The 16,575-nt window shown below is 67.7% G+C and overlaps 7 protein-coding genes across 7 annotated transcripts; 6 read left to right on the forward strand and 1 right to left on the reverse strand.

Moving 5' to 3' along the window:
* Nucleotides 1-259: 259 nt before the first annotated feature.
* Nucleotides 260-3,691, forward strand: GCSP (glycine cleavage system p-protein). The gene is made up of 3 exons (XM_002503431.1): nt 260-422; nt 505-547; nt 708-3,691. The coding sequence occupies exons 1-3, from the start codon at nt 371-373 to the stop codon at nt 3,577-3,579; spliced, it is 2,967 nt and encodes a 988-aa protein (XP_002503477.1). The 5' UTR covers nt 260-370; the 3' UTR covers nt 3,580-3,691.
* Nucleotides 3,692-4,834: 1,143 nt separating this feature from the next.
* On the forward strand, nt 4,835-7,282 carry PUL1 (glycoside hydrolase family 13 protein; the record flags this gene model as incomplete). The annotated part of the gene is made up of 1 exon (XM_002503432.1): nt 4,835-7,282. The coding sequence occupies one exon, from the start codon at nt 4,835-4,837 to the stop codon at nt 7,277-7,279; it is 2,445 nt and encodes an 814-aa protein (XP_002503478.1). The 3' UTR covers nt 7,280-7,282.
* Nucleotides 7,283-7,413: 131 nt separating this feature from the next.
* MICPUN_59837 (Multidrug/Oligosaccharidyl-lipid/Polysaccharide flippase) lies at nt 7,414-9,420 on the forward strand (the record flags this gene model as incomplete). Its single annotated transcript, XM_002503433.1, has 1 exon — nt 7,414-9,420. One exon carries the CDS (start codon nt 7,414-7,416, stop codon nt 9,418-9,420), a length of 2,007 nt encoding a protein of 668 aa, XP_002503479.1.
* A 110-nt stretch (nt 9,421-9,530) lies between these two features.
* Nucleotides 9,531-10,812, forward strand: MICPUN_59838 (predicted protein; the record flags this gene model as incomplete). Its single annotated transcript, XM_002503434.1, has 2 exons — nt 9,531-9,834; nt 9,911-10,812. The coding sequence occupies 2 exons, from the start codon at nt 9,531-9,533 to the stop codon at nt 10,810-10,812; spliced, it is 1,206 nt and encodes a 401-aa protein (XP_002503480.1).
* An 800-nt stretch (nt 10,813-11,612) lies between these two features.
* Nucleotides 11,613-12,996, forward strand: MICPUN_50884 (predicted protein). Its single transcript, XM_002503435.1, has one exon. The coding sequence runs from the start codon at nt 11,651-11,653 to the stop codon at nt 12,932-12,934; it is 1,284 nt and encodes a 427-aa protein (XP_002503481.1). The 5' UTR covers nt 11,613-11,650; the 3' UTR covers nt 12,935-12,996.
* Nucleotides 12,997-13,054: 58 nt separating this feature from the next.
* MICPUN_59840 (predicted protein) lies at nt 13,055-14,482 on the reverse strand (the record flags this gene model as incomplete). The annotated part of the gene is made up of 1 exon (XM_002503789.1): nt 13,055-14,482. The coding sequence occupies one exon, from the start codon at nt 14,480-14,482 to the stop codon at nt 13,055-13,057; it is 1,428 nt and encodes a 475-aa protein (XP_002503835.1).
* A 301-nt stretch (nt 14,483-14,783) lies between these two features.
* On the forward strand, nt 14,784-16,421 carry MICPUN_50885 (predicted protein; the record flags this gene model as incomplete). The annotated part of the gene is made up of 1 exon (XM_002503436.1): nt 14,784-16,421. One exon carries the CDS (start codon nt 14,784-14,786, stop codon nt 16,419-16,421), a length of 1,638 nt encoding a protein of 545 aa, XP_002503482.1.
* Between the last annotated feature and the right edge of the window lie 154 nt (nt 16,422-16,575).

A 16,575-nucleotide genomic window follows, 5' to 3' on the forward strand; every position in this document is an offset into this window, starting at 1 on the left:
TGCCAAATTACGGTGATGGGAGAGCAAAAGATCTATCGTTTCGTCCGTGAATGAATTAGCCCTGACTGTCGTGCATACGATTTGCCCCAAAAATAGGCCAGCCTCGCAAGGCCAGCTGGGCACCCGGGTCCATCCATCCAATGCGGTTGCCGTGCTCTCTCGGCCCTCCAACTCACGATCGCGTGTTGTTGCTCGGTCACTTTGTGCACGCGAGCAGCAGCACCGCCATGTCCATGTCTCGCTCCTCCCGTGCGGCCGCGGGTCTCTTCCGCCGCCTGGCGGTGACCCCCGGCGCGCGCCTCGGCGCGTCGGCGCCCGTCGCTTGGTGCCAGGTGCGCGCGCCTCCCGATCTTTCAAAACACTCGCACCGATGACGCGCCAGCCATCCAACTCAAAACGCCCCTTCACGCCGTGTCCAGCAGGTCGCGCCCTTGGCCACCGCGGCCCACCACGCGGCCGGCTCCGGCATCCGCGCGGTCGTCAACCCCGGATTCGCCGCTGGAGCCGTCCGCACCATCGCGGTCGAGGCCCTCAAGCCCCTCGACAGGTGCGCCCCCATCCCGTCACACCGCCCGCTCAGACCGCGTCCGCTTATCCGCTGAACGGACGCAACGCGGCCGTGGGCTTTTTACAAGTGTCCCCCCGATCGTCCGCGCCCCCCGCGACGAGTGCTGACCGTATCCCGCGTCCGACCACGAAACGAACAGCTTCGAGCGTCGCCACAACTCCGCGACGAAGAAGGAGGAGGCCGAGATGGCCAAGTACGTCGGCTTCGACTCCATGGACGCGCTCGTGGACGCGACCGTTCCATCCGACATTCGCCGCGCCGGATCGATGGACATGGGCAAGTGGACGCAGCCGCTCTCCGAGTCCGAGTTCCTGTCCACGTTCAAGTCCATGGCGTCCAAGAACAAGGTGTTCAAGTCCTACCAGGGCACCGGCTACTACGGCACCCATGTGCCCACCGTCATCCTCCGCAACGTCCTCGAGAACCCCGGCTGGTACACCCAGTACACCCCGTACCAGGCGGAAATCGCGCAGGGCCGACTCGAGTCGCTCCTGAACTACCAGACGATGATCAGCGACCTCACCGCGCTGCCCATGGCCAACGCCTCGCTTCTCGACGAGGGCACCGCGGCGGCGGAGGCCATGACGATGTGCTCCGCGGTGAACCGCGGCAAGAAGCCCAAGTTTCTCATCTCCGACAAGTGCCACCCGCAGACAATCGAGGTGTGCCGCACCCGCGCCGACGGCCTCGGGCTCACCGTCGTGGTCGGCGACGAGAACTCTTTCGATTACTCGGGTAACGACGTGTGCGGCGTGCTCCTCCAGTACCCCGCCACGGACGGCGCCGTCATCGACTACTCCCCCGTGGTCAAGTCCGCGCACGCGGCGGGCGCGAAGGTTGTCGCCGCCGCCGACCTCCTCGCTCTCACCTCGCTCGTGCCGCCCGGCGAGTGGGGCGCCGACATCTGCATCGGCTCCGCGCAGCGCTTCGGCGTCCCCATGGGCTTCGGCGGACCCCACGCGGGCTACCTCGCCACCTCGCACGACTACAAGAGGCTCATGCCGGGGCGCATCATCGGCGTCTCCATCGACGCCACCGGCGCCCCCGCGCTTCGCATGGCGATGCAAACGCGCGAGCAGCACATCCGCCGCGATAAGGCGACGTCCAACATCTGCACCGCGCAGGCGCTCCTGGCGAACATGGCGGGTCTCTACGCCGTCTACCACGGCCCCAAGGGCTTGAAGGCGATCGCCGATAAGACCCACGGACTCGCGTCCATCTTCGCGGAGGGCGCGGGGAAGATGGGCTTCGCCAAGCCGGCCGCGCCGTTTTTTGACACGGTGGCTCTCGGGTGCCCCTCCGGCGCGGACAAGGCGGTGGCGGACTGCCAGAAGGCGGGCATAAACATCCGCAAGATCGACGCCAACACTGTGAGCCTCTCCTTCGACGAGACGACCACCATGGGAGACGTCGACGCCCTCTTCGCCGCTCTCAACGGGGGCTCCGCTCCGGCGTTCACCGCCGAGGCACTCGCGCCGTCGGTCAACGCCAGCGACTTTCTCGCGCGTAAGTCCCGGTTCCTCACCCACCCGGTGTTCAACGCGTACCACTCGGAGCACGAGATGCTCCGCTACCTCGCGCGTCTCGAGGCGAAGGACCTCTCCCTGGTTCACTCCATGATCGCGCTCGGCTCGTGCACCATGAAGCTCAACTCCACCACCGAGATGATCCCCATCACCTGGCCGGAGCTCGCCAACATGCACCCCTTCGCGCCCAAGGAGCAGACCGCGGGCTACCGCGAGATGTTCCAGGAGCTCGAGAAGCAGCTGTGCGAGATCACCGCGTTCGACGCCATGTCCCTCCAGCCCAACTCGGGCGCCTCCGGCGAGTACGCCGGTCTCATGGCCATCCGCGCCTACCACCAGTCTCGCGGCGATCACCATCGCGACGTGTGCATCATCCCGGTGTCCGCGCACGGCACCAACCCGGCGTCCGCCGCGATGGTCGGGTACAAGATCGTCGTCGTCGGCACCGACGCCCAGGGCAACATCAACATCCCCGAGCTCAAGGCGGCGGCGGAGAAGCACTCGGCGAACCTCGCGGCTCTGATGGTCACCTACCCGTCCACGCACGGCGTGTACGAGGACGGCATCAAGGACGTCTGCGATACCATCCACAAGCACGGCGGCCAGGTGTACATGGACGGCGCGAACATGAACGCGCAGGTGGGACTGACCGCGCCGGGTATCATCGGCGCGGACGTCTGCCACCTCAACCTCCACAAGACGTTTTGCATCCCGCACGGCGGCGGCGGGCCCGGGATGGGACCCATCGGCGTGAAGAAGCACCTCGCGCCGTTCATGCCGGACCACCCCTCCGCTGAGCTCGACGGCGCCACCCCGGCGGGCGGCGAGACCCCGTTCGGCGTCGTCTCCGCGGCGCCCTACGGCTCCGCGCTGATCCTCCCCATCTCCTTCGCGTACATCAGCATGATGGGAAGCGAGGGTCTGACCAACGCGTCCAAGCGCGCCATTCTCAACGCCAACTACATGAAGAAGAGGCTCGAGGACCACTTCCCCATCCTCTTCACCGGCAAGAACGGCACGTGCGCGCACGAGTTCATCATCGACCTCAGGCCCATGACGGACAAGACCGGCATCGGCCCCGAGGACGTCGCCAAGCGCCTGCAGGATTACGGCTATCACGCGCCCACCATGTCGTGGCCCGTGTCTGGCACTCTCATGATTGAGCCCACCGAGTCCGAGTCCAAGCAGGAGCTGGACCGCTTCTGCAACGCCATGATCGCCATCCGCGAGGAGATTCGCGACATCGAGAACGGCGCCATCGACAAGGAGAACAACCCCCTCAAGCACGCGCCTCACACCGCCGCCGTCGTCCTGTCCGACAAGTGGGACAGGCCGTACAGCAGGGAGACGGCTGCGTTCCCGGCTGAGTGGGTCAGGCAGTCCAAGTTCTGGCCCACCACCTCGCGCATCGACAACGTGTACGGAGACCGTAACCTGGTCACCACCCACGCGCAGGTGGAGGTGGCGGCGGAGGAGACCGCGTAGGTTGTTCGTCGCTGAGACGACGACGAGGGGGAAGGGGAGACTGGGGCGACGTTGACGACTTAGGCAGTTTCGCTTGCAAGTGTTGTGAAAGGAACATTTTTTTGGACACCGCACATGACGACCGAGACAGGAAACCCTCGCGCCCGAGACTGGTGCCAACCTGGCAAACCAGCGACCACGAGTTATTTTTCCGTTGTTTTTCCTGGCAAACCAACATCGCCTCCAGAAGCCCCCGCGCGCGCGACCTTCCGTCGACACCGCGACGACGATGCCCCCCGCGGTGTTCATCCCCACCGCGAGCACGCGTCCCGCGGCTCCCGCGGGCGCGCGATCGTCCGGCGCGAATCACCACGGGTCCAGAGGCGGCCATCACCCCGGGGGTTCGCGATCGGGCTCATCCGGCACCTCCGCGGGCCTCGGCGGTGCGCCGCGGCACGACCACCCCGCCGCCGCGCACCTCCACGTCTCGCACGCGTCGCACCGGATCTCCCGTCGCAGCGCGCGCATCGCGCACCAGCACGCCGCCGCCGCCGCGCGCGCCTCGTCCGTCGTCGCGCGTTACGCCGCGGCGGACGCCACAGCCGCGGCGCCCGTCTCGGGTGAGCGCGTGCTGGTCCACTACTACCGACGCGACGGCGAGGCCCCGTCGTTCGGCCTGCACGTCTGGGAGGACGTCGCGAACGAGACGGACTGGCACGCCCCGCTGAGCACGAGCGCGGTCACCCCGGGGAAGGGGGGGGATTGGGCGACGTACGAGGTGATCCTCGCCCCGGACGCGAGAAAGCTCTCCTTCATCGTGCACCGGGGAGACGAGTCAGACGCCCGGGTCGAGTCCTTGGACGTCGACTCCCTAGGCCCGGGCCGCGCCGTGTACGTGGTGTCGGGAAACGCGCGCGTGTTCACGACGGAACCCGAGATCTCGTCCCTGCCCACGGGCGACGTGAACCTGGCGAAAGCGAGGGCGCATTGGATCGCGTCGGACCTCGTCGCGGTGCCGTTCGCCGTCGCGACCGACGACGGCGTCAGGGTGGAACTCGTCGCCTCGGCCGACGCGGGCCTGCACGTCGGCGACAACGGCGTGTGGTCCGTGCACGAGCACTCGGAGACGCGATACGTGACGCTCGAACACGTCGCCGCGGGGTGGAGCTACTCGCCCGCGACGAAGCGAGCTGGCGATAAGTACCCTCACGTGAGGGACGCCGGGTACGCGGTGATGCGAATCCCCGGTGACGTGGCACCCGGTGACGTGGCGTGGATGCTGAAGTGTCAGCTGGCGGTGACGGCGCACGACGCGGACGGGCGGCTCCGTGACGCCACGTCGGTGCAGTCGCACGGCGCGCTCGACGACGTCTTTGGCGGGTACGAGGGCGAACTCGGATGCGTCGTCGACGGCGCAGCCGGAAATGTCCGGGTTTCGCTGTGGGCGCCCAACGCGAGGCGCGTGACGCTCCTGTTGCACCGCGGGCCGAGAGGGGGCGACGATGAATGCGTTCGGGTGGAGATGCGGGAGGGCGAGCGCGACGGCGTGTGGCGCGCGTCGGTGGGAGCCGAGTGGGTGGGCGGGTATTATCGGTACGAGATCGAGACGTATCACCCGTGGGGCGGCGGCGCGCCGGACGGGGGCCTCGGTTCGATCGTCACGAGCGTCGTCACCGATCCGTACTCGCGGTCGCTCAGCGCGGACGGCGAGCGCACGCACGTGTGCGACGTGCGTAACGCGCCGGAGCTCAAACCCGCGGGGTGGGACTCGCTTCGCAAGCCGAAACCGCCGGGGGGCGGCGACGTGTTCGAGCCCACGGACATGGCCATCTACGAGCTTCACGTCAGGGACTTTTCCGCCCTGGACGAGTCCACGCCCGCGCATGCGCGGGGCAAGTACGTCGCGTTCACGTGCGAGGGAACCACGCCGGTGAGGCACCTGGAAAAGCTCGCCAAGGCGGGTCTGACGCACGTGCACCTCCTGCCGTCGTACGATTTCGGGTCGGTTCCGGAACGAGTCGAAAACCAGGCAAACGTCGACCACGGGTGGCTCGCGTCCCTTCCGTCCAACTCCGACGAGCAGCAGGCGGCGATATCGTCCATCGCCAACGACGACGCGTTCAACTGGGGATACGATCCGGTGCACTACGGAGTCCCCGAGGGATCTTACGCCACGGATCCGGACGGCGGCGCGAGGATCGTCGAGTATCGCGCCATGGTGGCGGGTTTGGCTAAGATGGGCCTGCGAACCGTGTGCGACGTGGTGTACAATCACACGCTGAGCGCGGGTCCGCACGACGGCAGGTCGGTGCTCGATAAGTGCGTCCCCGGGTATTACCACAGGCGAAACTTGGACGGATTCTATGAAAACTCCACGTGCTGCAACAACACCGCTTCGGAGAACAGCATGATGGAGCGTCTGATCGTCGACGACCTGGTGCACTGGGCCGTGGATTACAAGATCGACGGGTTCAGGTTCGACCTGATGGGCCACATCATGCTGAGGACCATTTTAAGGGCGAGGGACGCGCTCGCGGCGCTCACGGTGGAAAAGGAGGGCGTCGACGGGCGGAGCATCTACCTGTACGGCGAGGGTTGGGATTACGCCGAGGTGGAACGCAATCGCGTGGGAAAGAACGCGAGCCAGCTGAACTTGGCGGGGACCGGCGTCGGGTCCTTCAACGACAGGCTCCGCGAGGGCATCATGGGCGGCTCACCCTTTGGCGATCCGCGCGTCCAAGGCGTCCTCACCGGGTTATATTTCGCCCCCAACGGGTTCATCGACCAGGGCACGGCGGATAACCAGAGGAACAGGGTCATGGAGGACTGCGAGAAGGTCATCGCGGCCATGGCCGGAAACCTAAAGGAGTACCGGTTCGTGAACCGCAAGGGGTTCAGCACCCCGGGCAAGGATGCCGCGTGGGTGGGGAGCAACGTCGGGTACGCGGCTGAGCCTCGCGAGACGGTCAACTACGTGAGCGCGCACGACAACGAGACCTTGTTCGACGGCATCATGCTGCGAAGCGCGCCGGACGTTCCCCTCGCCGTGCGGTGCAGGCTCAACCGCATCGCCGTCGCCGTCGTCGCGTTCTCGCAGGGGGTCCCGTTCTTCCACGCCGGCGACGAGATTCTCCGATCCAAGTCCCTCGACCGGGATTCGTACAACAGCGGCGACTGGTTCAACAGGCTGGACTACACCGGCGAGACGCACAATTTCGGCATCGGGCTCCCCGGACGCGACAAGAACGGCGATCGGTACGGGTACATCGGCCACCTGCTCGGGGATTTGTCGCTGAGGCCCGGGGTGGACGAGATTTCGAGGTCGGACGCTCACATGCGCGAGTGCCTGGCAATTCGAAGGTCGTCGCCGCTGTTTCGGCTCAGAACCGCCGCCGACGTCGATCGAAGGGTCACGTTCTACAACGTCGGTCCAACGCAGGAACCCGGGGTGATCGCGATGATGGTCAGGGACGCGCCGGGAGGCCACCCCGAACAGCTCTGCGAGAGGTTCCAGAAGGTGTTGGTCTGCGTCAACGTGACGGGCCACGCGGTGACGGTGAAGGATGAGCAGCTCGGTTTGGACATTTACGGGTGCTCCCTCGAGACACACCCGCTGCAGGGAATGGTGTGCCCGGACGAGTACCTGGCGTCGGCGACGTGCGTTGGGGGGGCGCCGACGGTGCCGCCGCACTCGGTGGTCGTGTTTGTCGAGCGGCGATGATGAGACAGAGGCCGCCGCCGGTTAGTTGTCGACGACGTGTGCTAATAGAGGGGTTTGGCATTTATCCAACCCCCGAGTTTTTACGATCGTGTCCTTCCTCCTCATATCGGCTGGCGCTCTCGGTGTGCGCTGGCATGCGGTGCGCGGCGGTATCGCGCGCGCCGCTGACCGCGGCGCGTATCACGCCCGGGCCGCGAGAGCGTCGCAGCCGCGGCCGATGCGCGCGCGTCTCCGCCGCGAGATGGGTCGACGTCCCGTCTGGACCGGGCACTCGACGTTCGCTCGTCGGCCACACGCACGCGTGCCATGCTCCATCGAGACCCGGGCGCTTGAACCAGCGAAGCCTCGGTGGCTCCGCGGCATCGCGCCGGGCCACGTCGAATCCCCACCGATCACGACGACCCAGCGCGCGCCGGTTCCATCGCACGAGGGCGTCCGGTGACACCGACGGCGAAGCGGTGTCCACGTCACGGGCGAAAGACGACGATGGCGCGCGCGAGAGTGATGAGGGGTCGTTGGACGCGGCGATTTTCGCGCTGGCGCTCCCCGCCGTCGCCTCGCTCTTACTCGACCCCGTGCTGGGCGTGGTGGACACCGCGTTCGTGGGCCGGATCCGAGGCGAAGGCGCCGCCGAGGCCCTGGGAGGCCTCGCGGTCGCCACCGCGGTGTTTAACTTTTCCTTCAAGCTGTTCAACTTTCTCGCAGAGGTCACCGGCCCGCTCGTCGCGTCGCAAATCGCCGCCGCAGAGGCGGAAGCCACGGCTCTCGACGACGCCGGCACGACGACGACAAACACGACGACAAACACGACGACGACGACGCGCGCCGAGGCGGCGGAGACCGTGCGGGGCGCGATGACCTTGGCGGTGGCGCTCGGGATCTTCGCGTGCGTCGGGCTGGAGCTCGGCGCCGATTCGGTTTTGCGGTGGTCCGGCGCAGACGGGGTATCGTCGGGCGTCGCTAACAGCGGAGTGGACGGCGGGAACATGTTACGTCAGGCGGAGGCGTACCTTCGCGTGCGTGCGTTATCGGCGCCGGCGGCGTTGATCGGGACCGTCGCGGTCGGGGCGTACAGGGGTTTACTGGACACCAAGACCCCGCTGCTCGTGTCCGGCGCGGCGAACGCGGTCAACTTGGTGATGGACCCGGTGTTGATCTTCGGCTTTGGGCCCGTGCCCGCGTTTGGGGTGGCGGGCGCGGCGGCGGCGACCACGACCGCGGAGTGGATCGCCGCGGTGGTGTTCTGGAAGATGCTCGTCGACGAGGGGTTGCTTCCGGGGATGGACGGGGAGACGCGGCGACGGGACCAGTCACAGTCACAGTCGACGACGGAAATTTCGGGAACTTTGAAGGGTCGAACGAACGACACCGGGGCGACTGACAACCTCATTGGATCTCCCGGCTCATCCATCGCGGGGTGGTTCGGCGCGTTGAAACCCCTCGCCGCCGGGTCAGCCTCGCAACTCGTCCGCACGCTCATCTTACAGGCGGTTCTTCTCAGGGCCACCGCGGAAGCCGCTGGCGCGGGCGCGGCGGCGCCGCACCAGATTTGCGTTCAGGTGTGGTGGGTCACGCTGTTCGCGCTGGACGCGTTGGCGGTGGCGGCGCAGAGCCTGGTCGCCTCTTCTCTGGGGGCGGGCGACATGGTGAGTGCGAGGCAAGCCGCGGATCGATGCCTGCGATGGGCGCTCGCGACGGGTACCGCGGTCGGAGTCGGCATCTACGCGGCGGGTCCCGCGCTACCCGGCGTCTTCACCGAAGACCCGTCGCTCATAGAGAGCACCCGCGGCCCTCTGGCGCTCGTCGCGTCGCTTCAGCCCCTGAACGCGGCGGTGTTCGTCGGGGACGGGGTGTTGCAGGGCGCGGCCGATTTCGATTACCTCGCGATGGCGATGGCGGCGTCGGCGGCGCCCGCGATTGTGATGCTGGGAGCGGTTGGTGTCGGAGCGGAAACCGGCGTGGCGCAGGGGGCCGCCGCGGAGGTTGTGTCCGCGACCGCGCTCCAAGGGGTTTGGCGCGCCATGGCGGCGTTGCAGCTGGGCAGAGCGGGGACGTTGTCGTGGAGGTATTGGTTCGACGGGAGGAGCCCCGTGGCGTCGCGTGAACGCGCGGACGAGGCTGGGAAGGAGAACGGGGAATAGATTTCTAGATTTATCGAACTCTCAGCACAGAAAGCGCGTCCAGTGAACGTGGATTCGCGTCTCTGCGGGTGCCAAAGGTCGCGCGCGCCCTGGCGCTCGTTCGTTGCGGCATGGTGCTCGACAAGCCCGTCGCGGTGGTCGCGGTGGTCGATACCGCGCATCCAGGCGACACCGGACCCCTGGAGCGATGGATGGACGCTAACCCACTGGCGGACATCCTGTGCGTGCTCGGGAAAACCGAAGGAAACGGGTGCGTGAATGACTTCACGCGAGGTTACGCCACCAGCGCCATCCAGGCTGCGCTCGGCAGAGTGCGTAGCCGAAGGATGGGCGCGACTGCGAACGACGACGAACGCAATCGACAAAGCAGTTTCACTGCCGATCCAGCCATCATCATGAGCGGCGGCACCGAGGGTGAGTAGCCGCCAGCACCGACGCCTCTTTTGCACCGGCACGCTAAAGGGAACCGGTCGCTTTCCCCGCCCCGCAGGCGTCCTGTGTCCCCACTTCATCGTCTTCGCCAATTCGTGGGACGAAGCGGACGCGGATGAAAATCACGACGACGACGACGACGACGACGCGGCGTTCGAGCTTCACGTGACCCGGACCAGAGACTTCAAGCCGGAGGAGGTGGGCACGCCGGTCATGGCGCGAGCGACCAGGCGAGCCATCGAAGAATACCTCGGCTACGGCGGGAACGCTCCGAATTGGGATGACATGTTCGTGCAGATTAAGTGCCCGCTGCTCACCCCCGAGCGCATCGCGGAGGCTGCCGCTCGAGGAGAGACGTGCGCCACCACCGACTGCTACGAGTCCATGGCGCTCAGTCGCGGCGCCTCCTCCCTCGGCGCCATGGTCGCGGTTGAAAGCGCCCTCGGCCGATATTCGGCACCAGACGACGCCAGGGTCGACGACGCGGTGTACGCGAAAACATGCGAGGATTACTCGGTTTTCTCGGACCACGTGTCGTCCTCCGCCGGGGTGGAGCTGATGCACTGCGAGATACTGATGATGCTGACGCGAAGACGCGAGCCCTCGTCGAAGACCCCTCGCTCAAAGTTTCGAATGGCGCGCGGTCGCATGGACGACGCCATCGACCTCGCCGGGGTGACGCGTTGCGTCGATGCCGCCCGCGGTTCGCGCGGGACGAATACGATCGTCACGGCGATCGTCAAGGCGGACCCGGCGGCGTCCGTGCGTGGACGTCGGACGACGATGCTGTCGGACTCGGACATTCACGCGACGAGGCACGCCAGAGCCGCGGTTGGGGGCGTCGTGGCGGCGGCGGTGGGCGACTGCAGGGTGTACGTGTCGGGCGGGGCGGAGCATCAGGGTCCGGACGGGGGAGGGCCGGTGTGCGTCATCTCGCGCGTGGGTGGCGCGCGAGGGTGAGCGGGGCGATCGCGGGTTCCCGGAGCATTCGCGGGGCTCGCTTTGGTAACTGCCGAGAGAAACGGCCGCGGATATTTAATTTTAGACGGCTCGGCAACACACTGGGCAACCAGTGGCAGATATTTCAGCGAGCGAAGATATTTCCAAGATGGCAATTCACCACCCTCGGACACACTTCGAGAGCGCTCCGGCGTTCACGGGTCAGGGGTTAAGTCTCCCGCACGCGACCCACATGACCGCGACGTCGACGACGATCCGCGCGCTCGCGCACCCGCGCGCGGCGCCGCGACGCGACCCGCGCGCGAAAACCTCCCCAACCCCGATTCATCAACGAGACAATCGTCGCGCGTCGAAGATGAAAATCACGGCGCGATCGCGTCGGCGGGCGCTCGCCGCCGGGGCGGCGCCGTCCTCCGCGGGCGGTGCGGGCGACGACATGCTGCGCTCGTCCGAGACCGAGGATATCCTCCGCCGCCTCCACGTCGCCTTCCTCGCCACCCGCCGCGGATCGCGCTTCGCCGCGCAGGAGTTTGCGCTCGTCGCCACCGACGCGTACGAGCGCGGGGTCTCCATCCCGACCCTTCGCATGGACATCTCCCTCCTCGGGCTCTCCACGGAGAACCGCATGGGCATGTCCGAGCAGGACGCCTTCCTGTCCAACATCGGCATGGCGATGATGACCCTGTACGAGCTCGCGTGGACGTCGCCGGGCGGGGGCGAGGGGTGGTGCCCGATGGGTCCCGGCATTGATCCCGAGGAAGATCGCGAAGCTCGCGGCTTACTCGCGTACATACGCGCCACGCACCAGCGCTCCGACCAGGGTTTCACCCTGAAACGCATGGAGATGGAGCGAATGATGGCGCTGAGCGCGTACCAGGGCCAGGGCGAGTTCGAGCTGGAGCCCGCGGACGGCAATCCGAGCCAGAGCGGGCGCCCGCAGCTGGGCAGGAACAACGACAGGCCCGTGTCGCAGACTGGCATCGGCGGCGGCCCGCCGAACCCCGCGCGCGCCGCCGCGGCGACGGAATCGCCCGCGGTGGTGCTCATGCGCGTCAACTGCAGGCTCACGCTTTTGCTGCGCGAGATGGTGTTCATCGAACGCGGGCTGCGACCGGTCACTGAGGTTGTGAGTCAGACGGAGCAGGACGAGGAAGACGCCGAGTTGCTCGCCGAGGCGGAGGAAGAGTTGGAACGAATGAAGCGGGAGGCGGCGGGCGAAGACGTCGTCGAGTACGTCAACAACTCCATCGACGACTCCAACTCGATCGAGGCTGACGACGAAGACGACGACGAGTACAGCTCGGGGATTTTGGACCCCCAAACCGCGCCGCAACTCGCGCTGGAGTGGTGCCGCGTGCGTCGAACGCGAGCGAGAAACGTCGCCGCGAGGGCGCTCACCGCGTACGTGTCCGCGCTCACCTCGCACCCCGTGGGTCTGCGCGCGTTCGCCGCGGCGGTCGTGGACGGGTACGTCGCGGGGATCCCCGCGAGGGACGTCACCGCGTCCCTCGCCCCGGAGGAATTCGACGTCGAGGGTAGCCGGAGGGGCATGTTCGGATCAGCCGCGGACGCCACCAGGTTCTTCTCCCTCTTCGTCACCACCGCGTACGTCGTCGCGGAGCAAGACGCGTGCGAGCAAGACGCTGACGAGTGCCGGAACGGATTCGACCCCGACGGGTACGCGTGGGCGCCGGCGCCCGGCGAGTTTCGAAGTAAAGGGGGTGGTAACGTCGACGCAAACGCTCGTCGCACCGTCGCGGGCATGCGAAGCAGCGTCAAGGCGTGGATGGAGATGGACCGAGCCGAGCTGCGAGCGCAGGTGGCGTCGCAGCTGTCGATGGACGAGGACGACGGGGGAATGGCCGGGGATCCGTCGGGCGCGGGCGCCGGGCTTACGGGGGCGATGATCAAACCCGCGGGCAACACGCCCCCGGGGGATTTACCTTGGGAGCGCGACGAACACCTTCCGGGTAACTCGATCACGGTGGCGTGCCTGACGCTGCAGCGGATGGTGGTGTCGTTCACGCTGCGGGAGCTCGCGCGGCGGAGGGAGGCGTACGTGGCGCGGGGCTCGGATTTTGACAACAAGCCCGAGTACGGCAACGACTTTGGCGGCGCGTGAGTGGAGCAATCTCGGTTTGGTTTTCGGTTTTGTTTAAGTTATTGTCACCACTCTCAGTTCACAAAAGGCCCCGAGCCCTAACAGTCATCACACGCGTGACGCCCCTCGTTCCGTCTCTCCTCACGCGTCTCTCGCGGCGACGTACGCGGCGGTGCTCTCCAGAAAGTCCGCCGACTTGTCCAGGTGGACGCACGATCCCGAGTCCGGGAACGACTCGAACGTGACGTTCGTCGGCTTCATCTCCACCCTGGCCACCGCGTCGTACACCTCCCTCGCGCCTTCATCGCTCAGCGCGTCGTCTGTACCCCGCACGAACCGCACCCCGCCCGGAACCGCCGCGGCGAGCATCGCCAGCCGACCGCCGTCGTCGGCGTCCCATCCGCTCAGCGCTCCGGCTTCGTTGAACAGGCACCCGCCGGTCATGTCGCGCGCCACCGCGCGCGCGCTGACGACGCCGACCGCGTCCGGCGGGTCGTTCGCCCTCGCGCCGAACCCACCGCCCGCGCCGGCCGTCTTTAACCCCCGGTAGCACGCGCCCGCGGCTCTCTTGCTGACGAATAAACGCGTCCACTCGTCCAACGCGATGGCGTACAGTTTCCGACCGGCGTCCGACAGGTTACCGCCCCCCGCGCCGCCCTCGTCGCCGTCGAGGAGCACCTGCGCGTACTCGCCGGGCATTCGCGCGAGAGCCTCGCGCCTGTCCGCGATCAACCGGGCGTACGACGGGGGAACCGACACGAGGGTGAGCGACGCGATGGACATGGACGGCGATGAACCCCCGATCGCCGCTCCTCCGTCTACGCCGTTGCCTCCGAGGATGTGGTCCAGCGCGAGCATCCCGCCCCAGCCGTGCGCCACGACGTGCACCCGTCCCAGCCCGGTCGCCCTTCGAACCTCCGTCAGCTCGCGCCCGAAGAGCGCCGGCGTGTACGTCCCGGGGGGCGGAGAAAGCGCGGCGGCGGCTGTTTGGATTTGGTTTTGGTTTTGGTTTTTTTTTGTGGGTGCGTACGGCGACCGCGCGCAGCCAATCTGGTCGTAGGACGCCACCTCCCGCTTCTCCGACGCGAGAACCTCGAGGCCGTCCATGTACTTGAACCCCAGGCCCGGTCCCCCGTGCAGGCACAGCACCGGCGTCAGTCCCGCGCTCTCCGCCTTTTTCTGATCGCCGAGGATCCGCACGAATGTCTTGGCACCCTCGAGTCCCACCGCGGCTGACGTGTCGACGTAGCCCTCGCTCCACGGGGTCTCGCGCGCCCACTGCGGCACGACGGCGGAGTTCTGGGAGTAGTACCCGCAGAAGAGGTCGTCGGCGAGCGCGGCGCGCGAACGCGGGAGGATCAGCGCGGAGGTGAACCCTCGCACCAGCACGTCCCGACGCGATGATGCGCATGGACGATCGAGTTTGGGACTTTCGTCGGCTTCGCGGTCGGATCGAGCCGCGGCGACGGCGCGGACGAGGCGGCGGCGCGACGGCGCGCGTTCGGATCGATGCGCGCGCGTGTCGAGCGCGCGCGTCGGGGTCGGCGCCGGGCGGGTCGCCGGGATCATGTCGCCGGATGGTTATGGCCCGGGGGCGCCCGACGACGATTTCGGATAACACGGCCCACGAACTTTTAACGGCGCCCGACGTGGAACGCGTTCATCACTTCGGCTGGACAGGCGGGCCCGCGGGAGTCGCATGTCGCTGCTCGCCGCCGCGTCACGCCTGCTCCGCCTGCTCGCGCCGCGTCCGCGAGCCGCCAACCCGCGCGCCCCGCGCCCGTCGCGCAGGGTGCCCGCGGCGAATCCCCCGGGGTCTGTCTGGGCGCATCCCCGTCGGCACCCTCGGGTCGGGGCGCGAACCCTCTTCATGGCCGCGTCCTCGCCGTCGTCCTCCCCTCTCCCCGGGGGCGGGGACGACGCGCGCGGCGATACCTACGACGAGCAGCTCGCCATCGTCCGCGCGCTCAAGTCCTCGGGCGCGGGCGCGGAACGCATGCGCGTCGCCACCGCGCGCCTCGCCGAGCTCAAGCGCGCGGGATGGGTCCCGAGGTTCACGCCCTCGCGCAAGTTCGCGATGCATTCGACCGCCGCCGGGGGGAGCGGAGCCACCGGCGACGATGCGCACCGCGACGGAGACGACACGACGGCGGTGGGCGAGAAGAAGCGAAAGGCGTCGCGCAGAGGGGGGCCCACGGTGACCTGCCCCGCGTGCCGCCAACTCGTCAAGGCTTCCCACCCGGATCAATTCCGCGAGCACCTGCGCAAGTGCGCCCCGGACGCGGTGTCCGCCGTCGCGAAGGATCAGTGGCGCGACGTCGCCGCCGCCGTGGACGCGGTGGAGGCGCACGAGGCGACGCTGCTCGAGGACGCCAGGCGGCTGAGCTTCCGGGACGGTCGGACGCGCGAGGAAGTGGCGATAGCGCTGGGGGTGTCGCCCGATCGAGTTCGATCGACGCTGCGGCGCGCGTCGAGAGCCGTGCCCCTCGTCGCGGACCCCACGCCGCTCGACGTGATCCACGAGGACGACGACGTGCTGGTGGTGAACAAACCCCCGGGCCTACGGTTCCACCCCGTGCACAGGTTCGAGGGTAACTCGCTGCTCTCGCGGGCCATCGGGCACGTCCGCCGGTCAGGTCGAGACGATGACCGGTTGGACGGGGACGCGGCTGGCGACGGACACGCGCACGTCCCGCACGTGGTTCACAGGCTGGACATGGACACCAGCGGCGTGTGCGTGCTCGTCAAGCGGCCGGAACTGGTGGACGGGTTCGCGCGGCAGTTCCGGGGCGACGCCGGGGAACGCCGAGCCGTGAAGGAGTATTTGGCGATCGGCGTCGGCGCGGCGCCCCCCGGAGTCACCGGATGCGTCGTCAAAGCCGACTGGAAGCCACCGGAAGCTTCTGGAAACGAACAAACAACCGCGGCAGAGTTCATCGGGGTGGAGTTCACGGTGGACGCGCACGTGGGACCTCACGCGTCCATCCCCGAGGCTCGCGCCGTCCACCGCCCGCCGCCGACACCCGAACGGATTCCGAAAAGAAACGGATCAGGCGGCGACCCCGACGCGCCGAAACCCGCGCGCACGGACGTCCGGATCGTCTCGTCCTCGCGCGTGCCGATCGACGTGAACGACGACGGCGACGTGATGCAAAGCCTGACGGCTGTGCTGGCGAGGGTGAGGCTACACACCGGTCGGACGCACCAGATTCGGGTTCACATGGCTCACGCGGATCTCCCGATCCTCTCGGACCCCCTGTACGGCCCGCACATCCGGTGGGACGGCGCGTCGCCGTGCGCGGACGCGTCCACGAGCGCGATTCTGCCGCCGGGGGTTGACGCGGATGTTTGGGGCGGACCGAGGTGGCTGGGGAGGCAGGCGCTGCACGCGGCGAGGCTCACGCTGAGGCATCCCGAGACGAATGAGGAGATGACGTTTGAGGCGCGCGCGCCGGAGGACATGCGAGGGGCGTGCGTCGCGCTGGGGCTGGACCCGGACGCTTGGTGAGATTAGGGCAACTTTTAGTGGGGTTGATGACGCGGCGTCACGCGAGACGCGGCGACGGGGTGGTCGCGAAGTCGTGCCGGGTCGTAGTAGGAGCGGGTCGGGAGGAAGACGACCGATCGTCGCGTGAAAATTTCCCCTCGCTGCCGTCGACCAC

This window comes from Micromonas commoda, chromosome 7 (assembly GCF_000090985.2).
Source record: "Micromonas commoda chromosome 7, complete sequence".
In the NCBI taxonomy this organism is placed as follows: domain Eukaryota; kingdom Viridiplantae; phylum Chlorophyta; class Mamiellophyceae; order Mamiellales; family Mamiellaceae; genus Micromonas; species Micromonas commoda.

Excerpts from the sequence above, each read along its gene's own strand:
- MICPUN_50884 (XM_002503435.1), top strand. The coding sequence starts at position 11,651 with ATGGAGATGGAGCGAATGATGGCGCTGAGCGCGTACCAGGGCCAGGGC.
- GCSP (XM_002503431.1), top strand. The coding sequence starts at position 371 with ATGACGCGCCAGCCATCCAACTCAAAACGCCCCTTCACGCCGTGTCCA. Across the intron at positions 423-504 it reads CTTCACGCCGTGTCCAGCAG|CCGTCCGCACCATCGCGGTC; the intron begins GTCGCGCCCTTG and ends TCGCCGCTGGAG. Across the intron at positions 548-707 it reads GCCCTCAAGCCCCTCGACAG|CTTCGAGCGTCGCCACAACT; the intron begins GTGCGCCCCCAT and ends CGAAACGAACAG.